Genomic DNA, 18,943 nt, shown 5'->3' with positions numbered 1-18,943 from the left:
CCACGTACTTGACGATACCTTGATAGCTGTTTTTAATGTCATGACATTATAAAGAATCACAGTCACAAATTCCCTATAAGGCTGGGTTTATCCTCAGAGCCATGGCAGCAGATTGTCCTAACCGCTCTTTGAAAAAGAGTTCATTTCAACAAGCTGCTATGGGCGAATAAAACGTAAGGTTACTATACTGCATAACCCCGGTTCACTGATATTATGAGTGTGATATCTCACAAGAGGATTCACCAGAATCTCAGAAGCTCGAAGAACCAATCACGCAGGTCGAGTGGCAGAAAGTGACAGTAGGTGTACTCTGCGCCACAGAATAATCCTGACGGATAGTCTGCGTAAGTGACGGGAGCAAATGCCATTCTGATCAAGACGTGAAAATTCTGAAGGGACGGTCAAAAGTGTCTCAGAGAGAGAAACACTGTCAGCAATTCAAGGTCATTTATGTGAACAATGCAGAGTTGTGGGTTCCACACTCCATTTATTGGCTTCCCCTCGTGACCTACGCCCCAGCCTGTGAGTGACGAATGTGTCGACATCCCTTTCCTCTTTGCCACTACCTCAGTGGAGTGCCAGGGGTGAAGATCGAGGGGCTCTTCCGCTGACGGAGAGCCAAGAGACATGCTTAAAGATGGCAGCGGAGGAGATGGCTGCTGTTTTATGGGTTCCTATCCAATTGTGCTATTGTGTGTTTTTTCGCGTTATTTGAAACTTATTTTGTGCATAATGTTTCTGCCACCGTCTCTTATGACCAAAAAGAGCTTCTGGATATCAGGACAGCGATTACTCACCTCATACTGGACAAAGAGTTTTCCTTTAACGAGTCGGACGCAAAGGTTTTACTTCAGACACCTGACAAGGCCCAAATCCCTGTCATTCGCATGAAGAAGAGACAGAGATATCGAGGACATAGGTCGGGGTGCCTTGTAAGGATCCGATTGCGAGTGAGTAATCCGCCTCTACCATCAGTCCTATTAGCCAATGTGCAATCATTGAATAATAAAATGGATGAGCTCTGATCAAGACTATCCTACCAATGGGACATTTAAAAACTGTAATATCTTATGTTTCACAGAGTCGTGGCTGAATGACGACATGGATAACATACAGCTGGCTGGGTTTTCTGTCCATCGGCAAGATAGAACAGCTGCCTCCGGTAAGACAAGGGGTGGCGGTATGTGTCTATTTGTCAATAACAGCAGGTGCACAAAATCTAATATTAAGGAAGTCTCGCCTGAGAGTTTCCATCTATATTTTTCATAGCTGTCTATTTACCACCACAAACCGATACTGGCACTAAGACGGCACTCAACGAGGTGTATAAGGCCATAAGCAAACAAGAAAATGCTCATCCAGAGGCGGCGCTACTAGTGTCCGGGAGACTTTAATGCAGGGAAACTTAAATCAGTTTTACCTTATTTCTACCAGCATGTTACATGTGCAACCAGAGGAAAAAAACTCTAGACCACCTTTACTCCACACACAGAGACGCATACAAAGCTCTCCCTCGCCCTCCATTTGGCAAATCTGAACATAACTCTATCCTCCTGATTCCTGCTTACAAGCAAAAACTAAAGCAGGAAGTACCAGTGACTCTCTCAATAAGGAAGTGGTCAGATGACGCAGATGCTAAGCTACAGGACTGTTTTGCTACCACAGACTGGAATATGTTCTGGGATTCTTCCGATGGCATTGAGGAGTACACCACATCAGTCACTGGCTTCATCAATAAGTGCATTGATGACGTCGTCCCCACAATGACCGTACATACATACCTCAACCAGAAGCCATGGATTACAGGCAACATCCGCACTGAGCTAAAGGGTAGAGCTGCCGCTTTCAAGAAGTGGGACTCTAACCCGGACGCTTATAAGAAATCCCTCTATGCCCTCTGACGAACCATCAAACAGGCAAAGCGTCAATACAGGACTAAGATTGAATCGTACTACACCGGCTCTGACGCTCGTTGGATGAGACAGGACTTGCAAACTATTAGAGACTACAAAGGGAAGCACAACCGCGAGCTGCCCAGTGACACAAGCTTACCAGATGAGCTAAATAACTTCTATGCTCGCTTCGAGGCAAGCAACACTGAAGCATGCATGAGAGCATCAGCTGTTCCAGACGACTGTGTGATCACGCTATCCATAGCCGATGTGAGTAAGACCTTTAAACAGGTCAACATTCACAAGGCCGCAGGGCCAGACGGATTACCAGAACGTGTACTCTGAGCATGCGCTGACCAACTGGCAAGTGTCTTCACTGACATTTTCAACCTGTCCCTGATCGAGTCTGTAATATCTATATGTTTCAAGCAGACGACCATAGTCCCTGTGCCCAAGAACACTAAGGTAACCTGCCTAAATGACTACCAACCCGTAGCACTCACGTCTGTAGCCATGAAGTGCTTTGAAAGGCTGATCATGGCTCACATCAACACCAGTATTCCAGAAACACTAGACCCACTCCAATTTGCATACCGCCCCAACAGATCCACAGATTATGCAATCTCTATTGCACTCCACACTGCCCTTTCCCACAAGGACAAAAGGAACACCTGCGTGAGAATGCTATTAATTGACTACAGCTCAGCGTTCAACACCATAGTGCCCTCAATGCTCATCACTAAGCTAAGGAACCTGGGACTAAACACCTCTCTCTGCAACTGGATCCTGGACTTCCTGACGGGCCATCCCCAGGTGGTTAGGGTAGGTAACAACACATCTGCCATGCTGGGCCCCTCAGGGGTGCATACTCAGTTCCCTCCTGTACTCCCTGTTCACCCATGACTGCATGGCCAAGCACGACTCCAACACCATCATTAAATTTGCCCGAAAACACAACAGTAGTAGGCCTCATCACCGACAACGATGAGACAGCCTATAGGGAGGAGGTTCGAGACCTGGCAGTGTGGTGACAGGATAACAACCTCTCCCTCAACATGATCAAGACAAAGGAGATAATTGTGGAGTACAGGAAACGTTGGACCGAGCACACCCCCATTCTCATCGACCGGGTTGTAGTGGAGCAGGTTGAGATCTTCAAGTTCCTTGGTGTCCACATCACCAACACACCATCAGGGTCCAAACACACACGAAGAGGGCACGACAATGCCTATTCCCCCTCAGGAGACTGAAAAGATTTGGCCTCGGTCCTCAGATCCTTAGAAAGTTCTACAGCTGCACCATCGAGAGCATCCAGACTGGTTGCATCACCGCCTGGTATGGCAACTGCTCGGCCTCTGACTGCAAGGCACTACAGAGGGTAGTGTGTATGGCCCAGTACATCACTGGGACCAAGCTTCCTGCCATCCCAGACCTCTATATCAGGCGCTGTCAGAGGAAGGCCCTAAATATAGCCAAAGACTCCAGCCACCCTAGTCATAGACTGTTCTCTCTGCTACCGCACGGCAAGCGGTACCGGAGCGCCAAGTCTAGGTCCAAGAGGCTTCTTAATTTAACAGCTTCTACCCCCAAGCCTTAAGACTCCTGAAGAGCTAATCAAATGGCTACCTAGACTACTTGCATTGTAGTGGAGGTGGAGGTAGAGGTGGTGGTCACCTTTATCTGACGATTGAGGTCAGGAGTGCACACAGACATTGGGCATACACCCAGCACTGGAAGTCTCTCATCCTCCGTAGGCCAAGAATCACCACTGAGTTGGTGAATGCCGTCAACCCAGTGTTCATTTTGTCAACAATAACTATGATGAAAAATGCTCGGCAACTACCTATTTTTCCTGACGAAAACGAATGATGATAACAAGACCAGATGCACTGAGAAATATGATAACTATTATCATTTACTTTAAATTTTTGTTGACGAAAATGTAACGAGACTAGAATTCCACATGAGACCAATGGATTTTCAATTTGACATGAAGCTCCTTTTCATCTGTTTTGTCCAATCATAAGCATGAATCTCTTTGCAGAATATATAATGCATTCCTCTCATTGGCCGATAATGTCTTTCTGTTGCGCAGGTTGATTGAGTTGATCTGGCTCGTGGGCTAGTAGCCTAGTTAGTTAGCACAATGTTAGCTAAAGAAAGCTAGCGCTTTGTGGGTCTCGAAACAAAGAAAAGAGTGGCTCTCAACCGATAAGCAGTGAAGCTAGGACGGTTGGTCTTGTCAACGTGGCACTGTAGTGGGTTGAACTAAATGAGAGAGCGAGCTAGTAATTCTACCCTTCCAGGTAGAAAAGCTAGTCCGCAGGATAGTTAGCCTTGCGGCAAGCTAGCCAGGTTAGCTAAGCCTTGCAGCTAAGCTAGCCAAGTCTCAGTAGCTAACCGTGAGACAAAGGTAAGAAAAAGCAGAAAAGCTCATTCTTACCTGAAACGAAAACTTTTGTTTTGGTAAAGTCACCCGACACAGAAAACCTGTGTTCGGCAGTGTAACCTCGCGGCACACCTGCGAACAGTTGAACAGGAAAACAGGTCAAGTCGTGCTGAGGAAAGTTTAAAGTAGGACTCTTCTGTGAGGAAGAGAGGTGAGAATGATCAGAGGGCGGGCAAGTCTCTCTTGATGATGGGGGGCTAACTTCATTCGCCACTCGTACCCTTTGCATACATTATTTGTGCATGTGTACATGATAAATTAGCCCATTGAGCACTGTTCTGAGTTATAGTGGGTTATGCTGTGCACTGTTAGAATTAGGGGTGACTCATGGAACCTTGGAGATCCTCAAGGACACCTGGAGTTCCTCAAGTAACCATTGCAGTCAATGGGTTCATATTTGCACCTTTGGTTAGTTGAGGGGTTCGTAGAGGAACCTTTAATGTTTCAATATAGCACAGGGTTCCTGGAGGAACTATTTTTGCTGGCGCATGCAGAGCAATTTATTTAGCTGTTGGATTAGTTGTGCTGCCAGACTCAGAAGAAGATGAAAATCTGTGGTTTTCGGCGATGTCTTCATGGGATAGCTAGCAACTTGTACAAACAATTACCCATTCCTATATCTGAAGCATGCATGAGATTACTATCTCAATAGCAATATTAAGTAATACAACATTGGCTGTAAAGCCAATTATATTATATGACTGCTTATTCCAAAAAGTGATGGTAATAACTTTTGTTTATGAAGATTGATGACTGATGATTTGATTGGGTTTTGGCTTAGGTCGCTAGCTAGCTACAGTATCTTCAGCCTAGCTTTTAGCTAGCTAGCTGCTCTCTGTAAGAGTAACAGAAATAATATTGTAGTGGTGGCAGCCAATCAGAAGATTGGAGGCTTGGCTTATTGGAGGCATGGCTTTCATATAGTTATTTTTGTCCACCCGTGAAAGTAAATGTCATGCCTGTTCTGTTATACTGTTATTAAAGGCCAAGCTTGTACACTATCAGTTCCGAAGACTTGTAAAGGCTTACATAAGTGAATGTGATACTAAGAGCCAAATAGCATTACATTTTTCAGATAGTTACCATTTTGTTAGTATTTTAACAAGGCTTCAGAACTGTCAGTATACAATCTTAACCTACATTGACAATACAACAGAACACATGAATAGGTATATCATTTACTGTCACAGGTGGCTAAAAACAACTATCTGAAAGCCACGCCAATATGCCACGTCTCCCATCTTCTGATCACAAAAAGGTTAATGTTTGAAACTTTTCAGAGGGGTTCCTCTAAGAACCTTTTCAGAGGGGTTCCTCTAAGAACCTTTTTGAATTGAAAAGGTTCTCCCACAGTGGCAATCGTTTTGAACCCCAAAAGGTTCTTCAAGGGTCATTTTCTTCTATGCGTGTACTGTGATGTGTTGCAGAAGATAAAGATTGTGTAAGTGCTGTGACTGTCTGGGTGCAGATGTCTAGGAGACAGCAAGGTAAGGTAGGCAATGTAGAGAAAGACAGGGTTGATTAGAGTAACTGAGTAGAATGCTTAACCAGCTCCCGGTCTCACTCTGGTTCTGCTGACTTGAAAAGAGGCAGAGTCTAGTCTACAGACAGGACAAGGGTGGTCACGAATAGTCTGTCTAATTTAAAGAGGTATTACGTGCTGTGTGCATGATTGCATAATAGAATGGGGACGACAACTACACGCATCCCTGGAAAGGAAATTAGGTCATTTAATTAAAGTCAATGTGTGGGGTAACGGTTCCTTCCAGATGCACGTCCCTTTGATTTCCTTAACATTATACTGACATCATCTGGTTGACATTAGCAGTACAGTTGTTCATGGCATTTATGGGGTAAGTTGGTCTCGCCCATAAAGCAGATGTTGGAGTACATGCATGCAAAACAGAGAATAGCTAAATAACTCTAAATCATTCACTTTGAAATGGAACTATGCCAATGTTTTGAAATGTGTCTATCCCAAAGTTGTGTGTCATGCTGTCCTGACTCTTTGTCTCTCTCCCTGTGTGTCTCTCTCTCTCTCTGTCTGTCTCTCTCTGTGTCTCTGTCTCTCTCTCTGTGGGTCTCTCTCTCTGTGTCTCTTTGCTGTTGGTCAGGAGTAGAGGTCCAAAGGCCAAAGCATCAGAACTCCAGTGAGAACGACATTGAGGTGATCTCCAGTGGCACGGGGCCAGACAGTCCTGAACTCTACATAAAGGGCACCACATCTCCCAACCTGACCCCTGAAATTAGCCCTGAGGCCAGCCACCCCTCCTCGCCCCCCTGCAGCCCCACCACCTCCAAGCCATACCGCACCAAGAACGCACGCTTCCTGCGGCAGAGTGCTGTGGACGACGCTGGGGGAGGGGGCGGTGGGGGAGGGGGCAGTGGTGGCCAGGAGATCCAGGTGCTGATGGAGGGCCGTGGAGGGGGGGAGTATCTAAGGGCCAACAGCTGGAGCGAGGACAAACGCTCTTCTAAAGAGGGCAGCAGGGGGGGCAGCAGGGGCAGCAGTCGCTCCACCACCCCCTCTGTCCAGGACGAGGCCAGGGGCCGCACCAACGGCCATAAGCACGCCTCCTCCAGTCACAAGTCTCGAGAGCATGGCTCGTCCAATCACAAGGCCTCCAGGGACCGATGGTCGGACTGCCCGTCGGCATCGTGGAGGTCCCAGCGGACGCACAGCGGTGACACGAGGCTGCTGGAGCAGGATGAGGAGAAGCTGAGCAACTACGAGATGGAGATGAGGCCTCTGCAGCCCATGGACTCCAACTCCCAGAAGCCCTATGGGTTGGGAGAGGAGCGCCATGGTCACAGTGGCGAGGCCCGCTCCCACACGCTGCAGAGACAGCGGCCTTCTAAGACCCGGGAGGCCAGGGAAAGGGAGGCGGCACGGCCGTCAGGAGCACGGGAGGGCAAAGAGAGAAAGGAGGGACCGGCCCCAGACTCAATGCAAAAGCTGGACAGTCTGAGCAAGGGGGACAAGTTGGAGGCTCGGCCTCTGCGCAGGGATCTCACCCTCTCCCCCCCACAGAAATCCTCACCCATTGCACTAGAACACGACGACGACAAGAAACTAACCCAGCTCAAAGCAAACTCGGTAAGGACGCCTCCTCTCACCCACACATTCATAGCCACACTTAGTCATATAATTTGCTTGTGCACACATGCAGAAAATCACACACGCCTGAGTAACCACTTGCATGCAGATGTTAACTGCATTTACACAGCATTCAGACACAATTGTACTGTAATCAATGATAGAAGAGCTATGAATGTATCATCACTGTGCCATGTACAGACATAATAATACAATGAACTCATACAGTAGCTATGTACAGTAGTAAGTAGGAGCATCCGGGGCCATGGTGTAGTCTCCTGATAGGCAGGTGCTCTACACAACACAGACGCTATGGTTGGACACACTAACCTCCCACATCCCCTCCACCGCACCACACAGCCTCAGCTAGCTATCTCCCACTGCACCTTAGTAACAGCAGATTGGCAAAGTAGCTCCTTCCACAAAGCATCCCCGCATTGGCTGCCCCACGCTCTGTTGCTAGGAAACAGCTTATGCCTTGCTTCAGCAGTAGCCAATCAGTGGGCGTGTGATGGTGACTGGAGGGGGGGGGGGGTTGCAGCCGCAGAGAGGCGAGTAATGCAGCTGACTTGTGTAAGACAGGTTCACATGAAACACAGATACATTCATGCATAAGCAGACACAGATTCTGCAAGTGATCGCGTTGTAGAACACTTTTGCACAAAGCTCTCCCCTATAATCTATTCCAGCAGCACAGTTAAACATACAGATATCCACGAGGATACTCCAACAGGGCACATGGAGCTAATGTCCACGTATCACACAGACAAATGGGATCAGTGAACTGAGACATCTACACAACATGTCTGGCATGGAGAGTGCATCACCATAAAGACAGGGTCACTGGCATATGAAATGCATCAATTATACACAACGTACATATCCTTCGGGAATGATCATTCAGTTGCATGGTGTAGAGTAAACATAGCTGTTGTTCGAGGCTACCAATGAGCATGTGAATTACAGTTTAAAGTATTTTAGATGTCATACTATGGACTCAACTTAAGTAATTGCTTTGATAATTACATAGGTAATGCTCTTTCCCTTTTATGAGTGTTCCAGTCCTATACATTTTCCATGGCAGAGTTACAAAAGCCCATCAGTTAGATGTCCCTAATCGTCTGCTGTTTTAACATGCTGGCTCTCAATAACACTGAGAGACTCATTTACAGTACATGAAAAAGGCAGTATCTCTCAAATGAACCTAATTATACAGAGTAAATGCCAACATTAAATAAAGTATACATTAGCTGTGCCTTTGCTTTTGTGTGTGTACAGGTAGAGCTATGTGTGTGTGTGTGTGTGTGTGTGTGTGTGTGTATGTGTGTGTGTGTGTGTGTGTGTGTGTGTGTGTACAGGTAGAGCTATGTGTGTGTGTGTGTGTGTGTGTGTGTGTGTGTGTGTGTGTGTGTGTGTGTGTGTGTGTGTGTGTGTGTGTGTGTGTACAGGTAGAGCTATGTGTGTGTGTGTGTGTGTGTGTGTGTTTGTGTGTGTGTGTGTGTGTGTGTGTGTGTGTGTGTGTGTGTGTGTGTGTACAGGTAGAGCTATGTGTGTGTGTGTACAGGTAGAGCTATGTGTGTGTGTACAGGTAGAGCTATGTGTGTGTGTACAGGTAGAGCTGTGTGTGTGAAGTCTGAATTAACACATTCTATTCTCTCCCTCCCTCCTCCACAGGGCTCCAGCTCAATTCTGGTCGCCATGGTGATTTTGCTCAACATTGGAGTCGCAATTTTGTTTATTCACTTTTTTATTTAAAAATGGATTGCCTATTAATTCCTATTATTATCTATGCTATTATTATAACATATTATGAGTATTATCATGACTATACAGCCCTTGGCCATTTGACACTATGTAAAGAGTACAGTAAGAGGATTAACAATATGGGGATAAAGCTGGTTCCCAATGCCCAGATTTCAGATAAGCAGTGATCTGCAAAAAAAAAATGAAAAAAAAAATGTAATTCTTTCTCTCCCTGACATTACCTGTTTTTCATCTTAAATCATTGTTTAAAAAAGGTTTGTAACTTATAATTTAACTTATTAATTTGCTAACATGATATATTCATTTAAATCATTTTTTATTCCTTACTTGCCTTTTCTCTGTTAATATTGCTGATGTTCTTTTGGTTTAGTTTGTTTGGAATGGTAGACTCAGATGAGCACTTCTTGTATAATGGTGTAGCGGGTCGAATGAGACAGGATATAATGTATCTAGTCTGGTTATGGCTGTGTCCACCTGACCTGGGTTCAAAAACTATTTGACATCATTTAAAATACTTTAGCTGTGCTTGATTGGGCTTGTCTGTTGCAATGTCGAGGCAGGCTTAAGCAAATGCTGAAAGTATTTGAAAGATTTCAAGTAGTATTTGAACCCAGGTGTGTTGTCCACCCAGGTAATACAAGGTTACAGGGATGGGAAACGGACCCCTGTCCTACCCACTGCCCTCCAAACCCTCCCCCTTCTCTCCCTCCTGACACGTTGTTACCCTTCCCAATTATTAATTCAGTCTCTCATCCCCCCCTTCCTCCCTTCCCGGTTGTCCCCTCATGACATCACGCCATATCCTGTTACCCCCTTTATTTGTTTCATGTAACTCTCCTTTTATTTAATACCACACCATGCTCCCCTGTTCCTACAACCAACCATTTTAACCAAGACTTCCCCAAATAGACCAGAGAATGTCCAAGCAGGTGTTTCATGAACAATGAAACACCATATATATAGATATGATTAAATAAAATAGGGCTACAAAAACACTTTTGCAACTACAGATCCTAGTTAGCAACAGGACATGTTTACAATCTGAAAAACCGGGATGACCAACACAAAATTGCCTCTAACAACTATAGCACCATAAAACCTATCTATGTTAGTAAACCTGTTGCAAATTTAGCAACTTGGGTTACCAAGATTGAGCCATGTGCAAAGAACGACTGTATATCAACTCTAATCTGTCTGCAACTGGAGTAGGAATAGTTTTGTCTGAAAGGGCTTCTAATGTGAAAGATTCTCTTTATAGTCAACATACAACAAAATGAACAAATTATCTAAAGGAAAGAACTCTCAAACACACACACACATTGTACAATACCATGTACACAACAGGTACAATACTCCCACACATACAGTGGTATGTGAATGATGATAAGCTATATTCATAGAAAATATTGACATTCCAAAAAAACGTTCTCAATGTCTCTCTGGCCTTTAACGCACAGGTTGAACTTTATATGAGGACTAGCGCATAACATTCTGTCAGTTCTCATCTATCTGCTCCTCTGTCCCCTACAGAGCCGTTCTCTCTCTCGCTCTCTCTCTCTCTCTCTCTCTCTCTCTCTCTCTCTACAGTATCATGTCTAAAGGTTTCTACCCAAACCTTACCCCACACACCTGGTCTGGTCTGGAGGCACTGGCTGGTCGTACTGTAAGAGGCCTAGTGCAAGTTCAGAGACTGTTATGTTTAAAACTGCTGCTTTCAAAACAAATGATTTACCAAGACAGAAAAAAAGAATATTTTTGAGCTATTTGCAAGACTTCTGAAAAAACGCCTACTGCCTTGTTTTATAAAGTTGAAAAAAAATATCTAAAATGCATGCTCATGTATGTTTTAGTTTTGTATAGATAAACCTTTTTGGGGAAAAATATAAATGTCTCCTCTAGCCCTCTACTGCTAATATTCCATCCTATTGTTTGGAAGATTTAGGCTTTTCTCCTCCTCCACCCAGATTTCTTTGTCGCTAAAACACCAAGGAAAATCTGATATATTTAGAACATTTATTAAGAGGAACATAGTAGAAAAAAACACTGTTGTCATCAGGAAATACAAGTTGGGGGCATAAACTAGTATTTCACTGCCTCTCAAATCTGATTCTTCCTCGCTGTCACTGTCCTCCAGCTCACTGTCCTCACTATCAGAGGGTGATCCTAACTGCTCCATTAGGATACTTTCGCCCATAGAATGTCGCTGTGTCCATTGCCTGTGAATGTCAGTGGATATTTTGCCAAAAATATCCATATCCATCAAATTACATGTCTTTCATTGAGCATGATATTGCCCTGAAAAGTAGCCTAACTGCACAATGTTGCCCTGAGGCAACAAAATAAAACTATATTTGTTTATATATATATATATATATATATACATATACTGCTCAAAAAAATAAAGGGAACACTTAAACAACACAATGTAATTCCAAGTCAATCACACTTCTGTGAAATCAAACTGTCCACTTGGGAAGCAACACTGATTGACAATAAATTTCACATGCTGTAGTTCAAATGGAATAGACAACAGGTGGAAATTATAGGCAATTAGCAAGACACCCCCAATTAAGGAGTGGTTCTGCAGGTGGTGACCACAGACCACTTCTGAGTTCCTATGCTTCCTGGCTGATGTTTTGGTCACTTTTGAATGCTGGCGGTGCTTTCACTCTAGTGGTAGCACGAGACGGAGTCTACAACCCACACAAGTGGCTCAGGTAGTGCAGCTCATCCAGGATGGCACATCAATGCGAGCTGTGGCAAGAAGGTTTGCTGTGTCTGTCAGCGTAGTGTCCAGAGCATGGAGGCGCTACCAGGAGACAGGCCAGTACATCAGGAGACGTGGAGGAGGCCGTAGGAGGGCAACAACCCAGCAGCAGGACCGCTACCTCCACCTTTGTGCAAGGAGGAGCAGGAGGAGCACTGCCAGAGCCCTGCAAAATGACCTCCAGCAGGCCACAAATGTGCATGTGTCTGCTCAAACGGTCAGAAACGGACTCCATGAGGGTGGTATGAGGGCCCGACGTCCACAGGTGGGGGTTGTGCTTACAGCCCAACACCGTGCAGGACATTTGGCATTTGCCAGAGAACACCAAGATTGGCAAATTCGCCACTGGCACCCTGTGCTCTTCACAGATGAAAGCAGGTTCACACTGAGCACATGTGACAGAGTGACAGAGTCTGGAGACGCCGTGGAGAACGTTCTGCTGCCTGCAACATCCTCCAGCATGACCGGTTTGGCGGTGGGTCAGTCATGGTGTGGGGTGGCATTTCTTTGGGGGCTCGCACAGCCCTCCATGTGCTCGCCAGAGGTAGCCTGACTGCCATTAGGTACCGAGATGAGATCCTCAGACCCCTTGTGAGACCATATGCTGGTGCGGTTGGCCCTGGGTTCCTCCTAATGCAAGACAATGCTAGACCTCATGTGGCTGGAGTGTGTCAGCAGTTCCTGCAAGAGGAAGGCATTGATGCTATGGACTGGCCCGCCCGTTCCCCAGACCTGAATCCATTGAGCACATCTGGGACATCATGTCTCGCTCCATCCACCAACGCCATGTTGCACCACAGACTGTCCAGGAGTTGGTGGATGCTTTAGTCCAGGTCTGGGAGGAGATCCCTCAGGAGACCATCCGCCACCTCATCAGGAGCATGCCCAGGTGTTGTAGGGAGGTCATTACATCAAAATTGGATCAGCCTGTAGTGTGGTTTTCCACTTTAATTTTGAGTGTGACTCCAAATCCAGACCTCCATGGGTTGATAAATTGGATTTCCATTGATTATTTTTGTGTGATTTTGTTGTCAGCACATTCAACTATATAAAGAAAAAAGTATTTAATAAGATTATTTCATTCATTCAGATCTAGGATGTGTTATTTTAGTGTTCCCTTTATTTTTTTGAGCAGTGTATATATATATAATAGTGTGTTCAAAACCTATCAAATATGCACCTTTACAGGTTCCTACACAAGTAGATATTTTTAATTGTCAAGTTCTCTCTATTTCAACATGCAAAAGAATGAAATACATTGTACTCTTCAGTCACACCACGTGCTCAGGTTGCTCTGCTTCCTGAAAGAAGGTCCCTCCCCCAATTGATACATCATAGCAACTTCTGCACCTCATTGGATTGTTTACAGACATGTCATCACATATTATCATAATATGGGGAGGGTGAGGGGCAAAAATATTTTCTGTTGCCTGAGGGCAACGATGTGCAGTAGAGGGCTAGTTTTGGAAGCAGTATAAGAGAGGGGGTGGGGGGCTGCACATGTTTTTTTTATATAAAAAATAAATAAAAGTGGTACTTTACAGGCTTTGCCAAGTTGCTCTTAGTCCTGAGCAAGCAGAACCTTTCCAGATGTTGTCCAGTACTGTTCTGTGAAGCAGACTCTTCCATAGGGTAGCCTGGGCTTGCGCTACAGTACAGTACATTACAGTACATTACAAGAGCCAAACACAGGCTACTAGTCTACTGCATCCCACTGCTTCTCCAAGACAAAGCCCAAATCTTAGACGCAATGAAAACAAGAGAGAAAAAACAAACAGACAAACTAAGAGAAGTGTTTTGCTTTTTTTTTATAGCTGCCTAACTAACTCAAAGACTCTGAGATGTTTTTATAGCATGTCTGTAAGGGGCTTGTACTCCACCCCGATTCTCCTGGTCCTCTTGTAAGTGATCATCCGGTCTGTGTGTGCTCGCTCTTCTCTTCCTCCTATGCCTCTCCGTTTCTCTATCCAGCAAAGTTAAACAGAGCTGCCAATGTGAAGGAATGAAAGTTGGGGCCAAACGTGTGGAGTTTTATTTTTCAACGACGTTTGCTCCCCCAGTCTTGACTACATGAGTTAGTAGGTACTGTTGGAAACTGGACTGATACCGTTAGAGGGTTAAGGCATATTATGGGAAAGGGTTTACTGAATCAAAGAACAACGATGGAAAAGTGTTCCAGTGGCTGTTGATGATACTGAGAGGTGCAGAGGTGACGACTGGTTGATCTACCTGGTGGTTTTTCTACCATTCTGACTGGAAGTACCTATCGCCCTGTGAGCCCATCGCATGCCCAAGCATGCCCAGTTCTTTTCTTCTCCTCCTCTGTTATTTCTTTACTTTTTGGGGGTCTGTTCATTTTTGAGTTATGTGGAGAAAATAATGAAAGTGTTTGAAAGAAAACTCCTGGTTTGTGGTTATTGAATCTTTGTCCTCCTTCCTTCAAGTCTGATTTTACTCAGGTCTTCTTTCCATAATGAAAAAGAGTATTGAAGATATCAGAGATAAAATTAATTGAATGTGCGTGTGTATGCAGGTATACTGCATATTGTTAAATTGTTTAAGGTGAACAACATGTTAGATACCAAAGTACAACAAAGACACAGGAGTAAACCAAGCTGCTACTTTAAACTGCAGCATTGGAGGGTGGGTCACCATGGCAACCCTGACTCCATCATATGAGGGGCGTGGTCAGACAGACGAGGGCGGGGTTTGTCTCCTGGTACCCATCTTCACAATGAAAGGGAGGGCAGAGAGAGAGAAAAGGCAGAGGAAAATGGTGTATCAAGTTCGACACACGTCCATTTCCCTGTGTTCCCTCTCCATGCCGTTTCAGTCTATATATACTGTATGTTAACCCTTCCTCTATCCTATTCTTCTTTATTTCCCATGCTATTGCATCACCATTACCCAGAGAGAGAAAAAAGTCTTCCCCTGAATAGATTTAAAATGGTACACTCCAGATACACAACTACAGCTTGGCTTGTAGGCTTCATGTCAATAACATTAGTTTGTGTGTGTAGCCTTCATGTTGCTACATCAGACAGCAAGACCACACAACAACCAGCAGGATGCAACTTACATACAAACTATATTCTTTAGCTTAGCTAGTATATAATCAAATCAAATTTATATAGCCCTTCTTACATCAGCTGATATCCCAAAGTGCTGTACAGAAACCCAGCCTAAAACCCCAAACAGCAAGCAATGCAGGTGTAGAAGCACGGTGGCTAGGAAAAACTCCCTAGAAAGGCCAGAACCTAGGAAGAAACCTAGAGAGGAACCAGGCTATGAGGGGTGGCCAGTCCTCTTCTGGCTGTGCCGGGCGGAGATTATAACAGCACATGGCCTAGATGTTCAAATGTTCATAAATGACCAGTATTGTCAAATAATAATAATCATAGTAGTTGTCGAGGGTGCAACAAGTCAGTAACACAAGAGTAAGTGTCAGTTGGCTTTTTCATAGCCGATCTTTGAGAGTGTCTCTACCGCTCCTGCTGTCTCTAGAGAGTTGAAAACAGCAGGTCTGGGACAGGTAGCACGTCCGGTGAATAGGTCAGGGTTCCAGCAGGTCTGGGACAGGTAGCACGTCCGGTGAACAGGTCAGGGTTCCATAGCTGCAGGCAGAACAGTTGGAACTGGAGCAGCAGCACGGCCAGGTGAACTGGGGACAGCAAGGAGTCATCAAGCCAGGTAGTCCTGAGGCATGGTCCTAGGGCTCAGGTCCTCCGAGAGAAAGAAAGAAAGAAAGAGAAAGAGAGAATTAGAGAGAGCATATTTAAATTCACACAGGACACCGGAAAAGACAAGAGAAATACTCCAGATGTGACAGACTGACCCTAGCCCCCCGACACATAAACTACTGCAGCATAAATACTGGAGGCTGAGACAGGAGGGGTCAGGAGACACTGTGGCCCCATCCAATGAAACCCCCGGACAGGGCCAAACAGGTAGGATATAAGCCCACCCACTTTACAAAGCACAGCCTCCACACCACTGGAAGGATATCTCCAACCACCAACATACCATCCCGGGACAAGGCCGAGTATAGCCCACAAAGATCTCCGCCACGGCACAGCCCAAGGGGGGGCGCCAACTCAGACAGGAAGACCACGTCAGTGACTCAACCCACTCAAGTGACGCACCCCTCCCAGGGACGGCATGGAAGAACACCAGTAAGCCAGTGACTCAGCCACCGTAATAGGGGTAGAGGCAGAGAATCCCAGTGGACGAGGGGAAACCGGCCAGGCAGAGACAGCAAGGGCGGTTCGTTGCTCCAGCCTTTCCGTTCACCTTCACACCCCTGGGCCAGACTACACTTAATCATAGGACCTACTGAAGAGATATGTCTTCAGTAAAGACTTAAAGGTTGAGACTGAGTCTGTGTCTCTCACATGGGTAGGCAGACTGTTCCATAAAAATGGAGCTCTATAGGAGAAAGCCCTGCCTCCAGCTGTTTGCTTAGAAATTCTAGGAACAATAAGGAGGCCCGCGTCTTGTGACCGTAGCGTACGTGTAGGTATGTACGGCAGGACCAAATCGGAAAGATAGGTAGGAGCAAGCCCATGTAATGCTTTGTAGGTTAGCAGTAAAACCTTGAAATCAGCCCTTGCCTTAACAGGAAGCCAGTGTAGGGAGGCTAGCACTGGAGTAATATGATCAAATTTTTTGGTTCTAGTCAGGATTCTAGCAGCCGTATTTAGCACTAACTGAAGTTTATTTAGTGCTTTATCCGGGTAGCCGGAAAGTAGAGCATTGCAGTAGTCCAACCTAGAAGTAACAAAGGCATGGATACATTTTTCTGCGTAATTTTTGGACAGAAAGTTTCTGATTTTTGCAATGTTACGTAGATGGAAAAAAGCTGTCCTTGAAACAGTCTTGATATGTTCTTCAAAAGAGAGATCAGGGTCCAGAGTAACGCAGAGGTCCTTCACAATTTTATTTGAGACGACTGTACAACCATCCAGATTAATTGTCAGATTCAACAGAAGATCTCTTTGTTTCTTGGGACCTACAACAAGCATCTCTGTTTTGTCCGAGTTTAAGAGTAGAAAGTTTGCAGCCATCCACTTCCTTATGTCTAAGACACAGGCTTCTAGCGAGGGCAATTTTGGGGCTTCACCATGTTTCATTGAAATGTACAGCTGTGTGTCATCCGCATAGCAGTGAAATGTAACATTATGTTTTCGAATGACATCCACAAGAGGTAAAATATATAGTGAAAACAATAGTGGTCCTAAAACGGAACCTTGAGGAACACCGAAATTTACAGTTGATTTGTCAGAGGACAAACCATTCACAGAGACAAACTGATATCTTTCCAACAGATAAGACCTAAACCAGGCCAGAACTTGTCCATGTAGACCAATTTGGGTTTCCAATTGCTCCAAAAGAATGTGGTGATCGATGGTATCAAAAGCAGCACTAAGATCTAGGAGCACGAGGACAGACGCAGAACCTCGGTCTGACGTCATTAAAAGGTAATTTACCACCTTCACAAGTGCAGTCTCAGTGCTATGATGGGGTCTAAAACAAGACTGAAGCGTTTCGTATACATTGTTTGTCTTCAGGAAGGCAGTGAGTTGCTGCGCAACAGCTTTTTCACATTTTTTTGAGAGGAATGGAAGATTCGATATAGGCCGATAGTTTTTTATAATTTCTGGGTCAAGATTTGGCTTTTTCAAGAGAGGCTTTATTACTGCCACTTTTAGTGAGTTTGGTACACATCCGGTGGATAGAGAGCCGTTTATTATGTTCAACATAGGAGGGCCAAGCACAGAAAGCAGCTCTTTCAGTAGTTTAGTTGGAATAGGGTCCAGTATGCAGCTTGAAGGTTTAGAGGCCATGATTATTTTCATCATTGTGTCAAGAGATATAGTACTAAAACACTTTAGTGTCTCCCTTGATCTTAGGTCCTGGCAGGGTTGTGCAGACTCAGGACAACGGAGCTTTGGAGGAATACGCAGATTTAAAGTCCGTAATTTGCTTTCTAATGATCATGATCTTTTCCTCAAAGAAGTTCATGAATTCATCACTGCTGAAGTGAGAGCCATCCTCTCCTGGGGAATGCTGCTTTTTAGTTAACTTTGCGACAGTATCAAAAATAAATTTTGGATTGTTCTTATTTTCCTCAATTAAGTTGGAAAAATAGGATGATCGAGCAGCAGTGAGGGCTCTTCGATACTGCACGGTACTGTCTTTCCAAGCTAGTCGGAAGACTTCCAGTTTGGTGTGGCGCCATTTCCGTTCCAATTTTCTGGAAGCTTGCTTCAGAGCTTGTGTATTTTCTGTATACCAGGGAGCTAGTTTCTTATGACAAATGTTTTTAGTTTTTAGGGGTGCAACTGCATCTAGGGTATTGCGCAAGGTTAAATTGAGTTCCTCGGTTAGGTGGTTAACTGATTTTTGTCCTCTGACGTCCTTGGGTAGGCAGAGGGAGTCTGGAAGGGCATCAAGGAATCTTTGGGTTGTCTGAGAATTTATAGCACGACTTTTAATGCTTCTTGGTTGGGGTCTGAGCAGATTATTTGTTGCGATTCCGAACGTAATAAAATGGTGGTCCGATAGTCCAGGATTATGAGGAAAAACATTAAGATCCACAACATTTATTCCATGGGACAAAACTAGGTCCAGAGTATGACTGTGGCAGTGAGTAGGCCTTCCCTGTAGCTCAGTTGGTAGAGCATGGTGTTTGCAACACCAGGGTTGTGGGTTCGTTTCCCACGGGGGGCCAGCACAGAAAAAAAAATGTATGAAATTGTATGAAATGTATGCATTCACTACTGTAAGTCGCTCTGGATAAGAGCGTCTGCTAAATGACTAAAATGTAATGTAAAAATATATTGGACAAAACCCACTGAGTCGATGATGGCTCCGAAAGCCTTTTGGAGTGGGTCTGTGGACTTTTCCATGTGAATATTAAAGTCACCAAAAATTTGAATATTATCTGCGATTACTACAATGTCCGATAGGAATTC

The 18,943-nt window shown here is 44.9% G+C and overlaps 1 protein-coding gene across 1 annotated transcript in view; it reads left to right on the top strand.

Annotated features, from left to right (window-relative positions):
• Positions 1-10,484, top strand: part of LOC115196924 (junctophilin-3) — a 56,042-nt gene extending 45,558 nt beyond the window's left edge. The window contains 2 exon segments of the mRNA XM_075074286.1: positions 6,456-7,438; positions 9,113-10,484. Of these exon segments, the coding sequence (XP_074930387.1) occupies positions 6,456-7,438; positions 9,113-9,193 (1,064 nt within the window). The 3' untranslated portion in view covers positions 9,194-10,484.
• Positions 10,485-18,943: the final 8,459 nt, after the last annotated feature.

This window comes from Salmo trutta, chromosome 7, assembly GCF_901001165.1.
Source record: "Salmo trutta chromosome 7, fSalTru1.1, whole genome shotgun sequence".
In the NCBI taxonomy this organism is placed as follows: domain Eukaryota; kingdom Metazoa; phylum Chordata; class Actinopteri; order Salmoniformes; family Salmonidae; genus Salmo; species Salmo trutta.
This window is presented reverse-complemented; position numbering and strand designations above follow the sequence as displayed.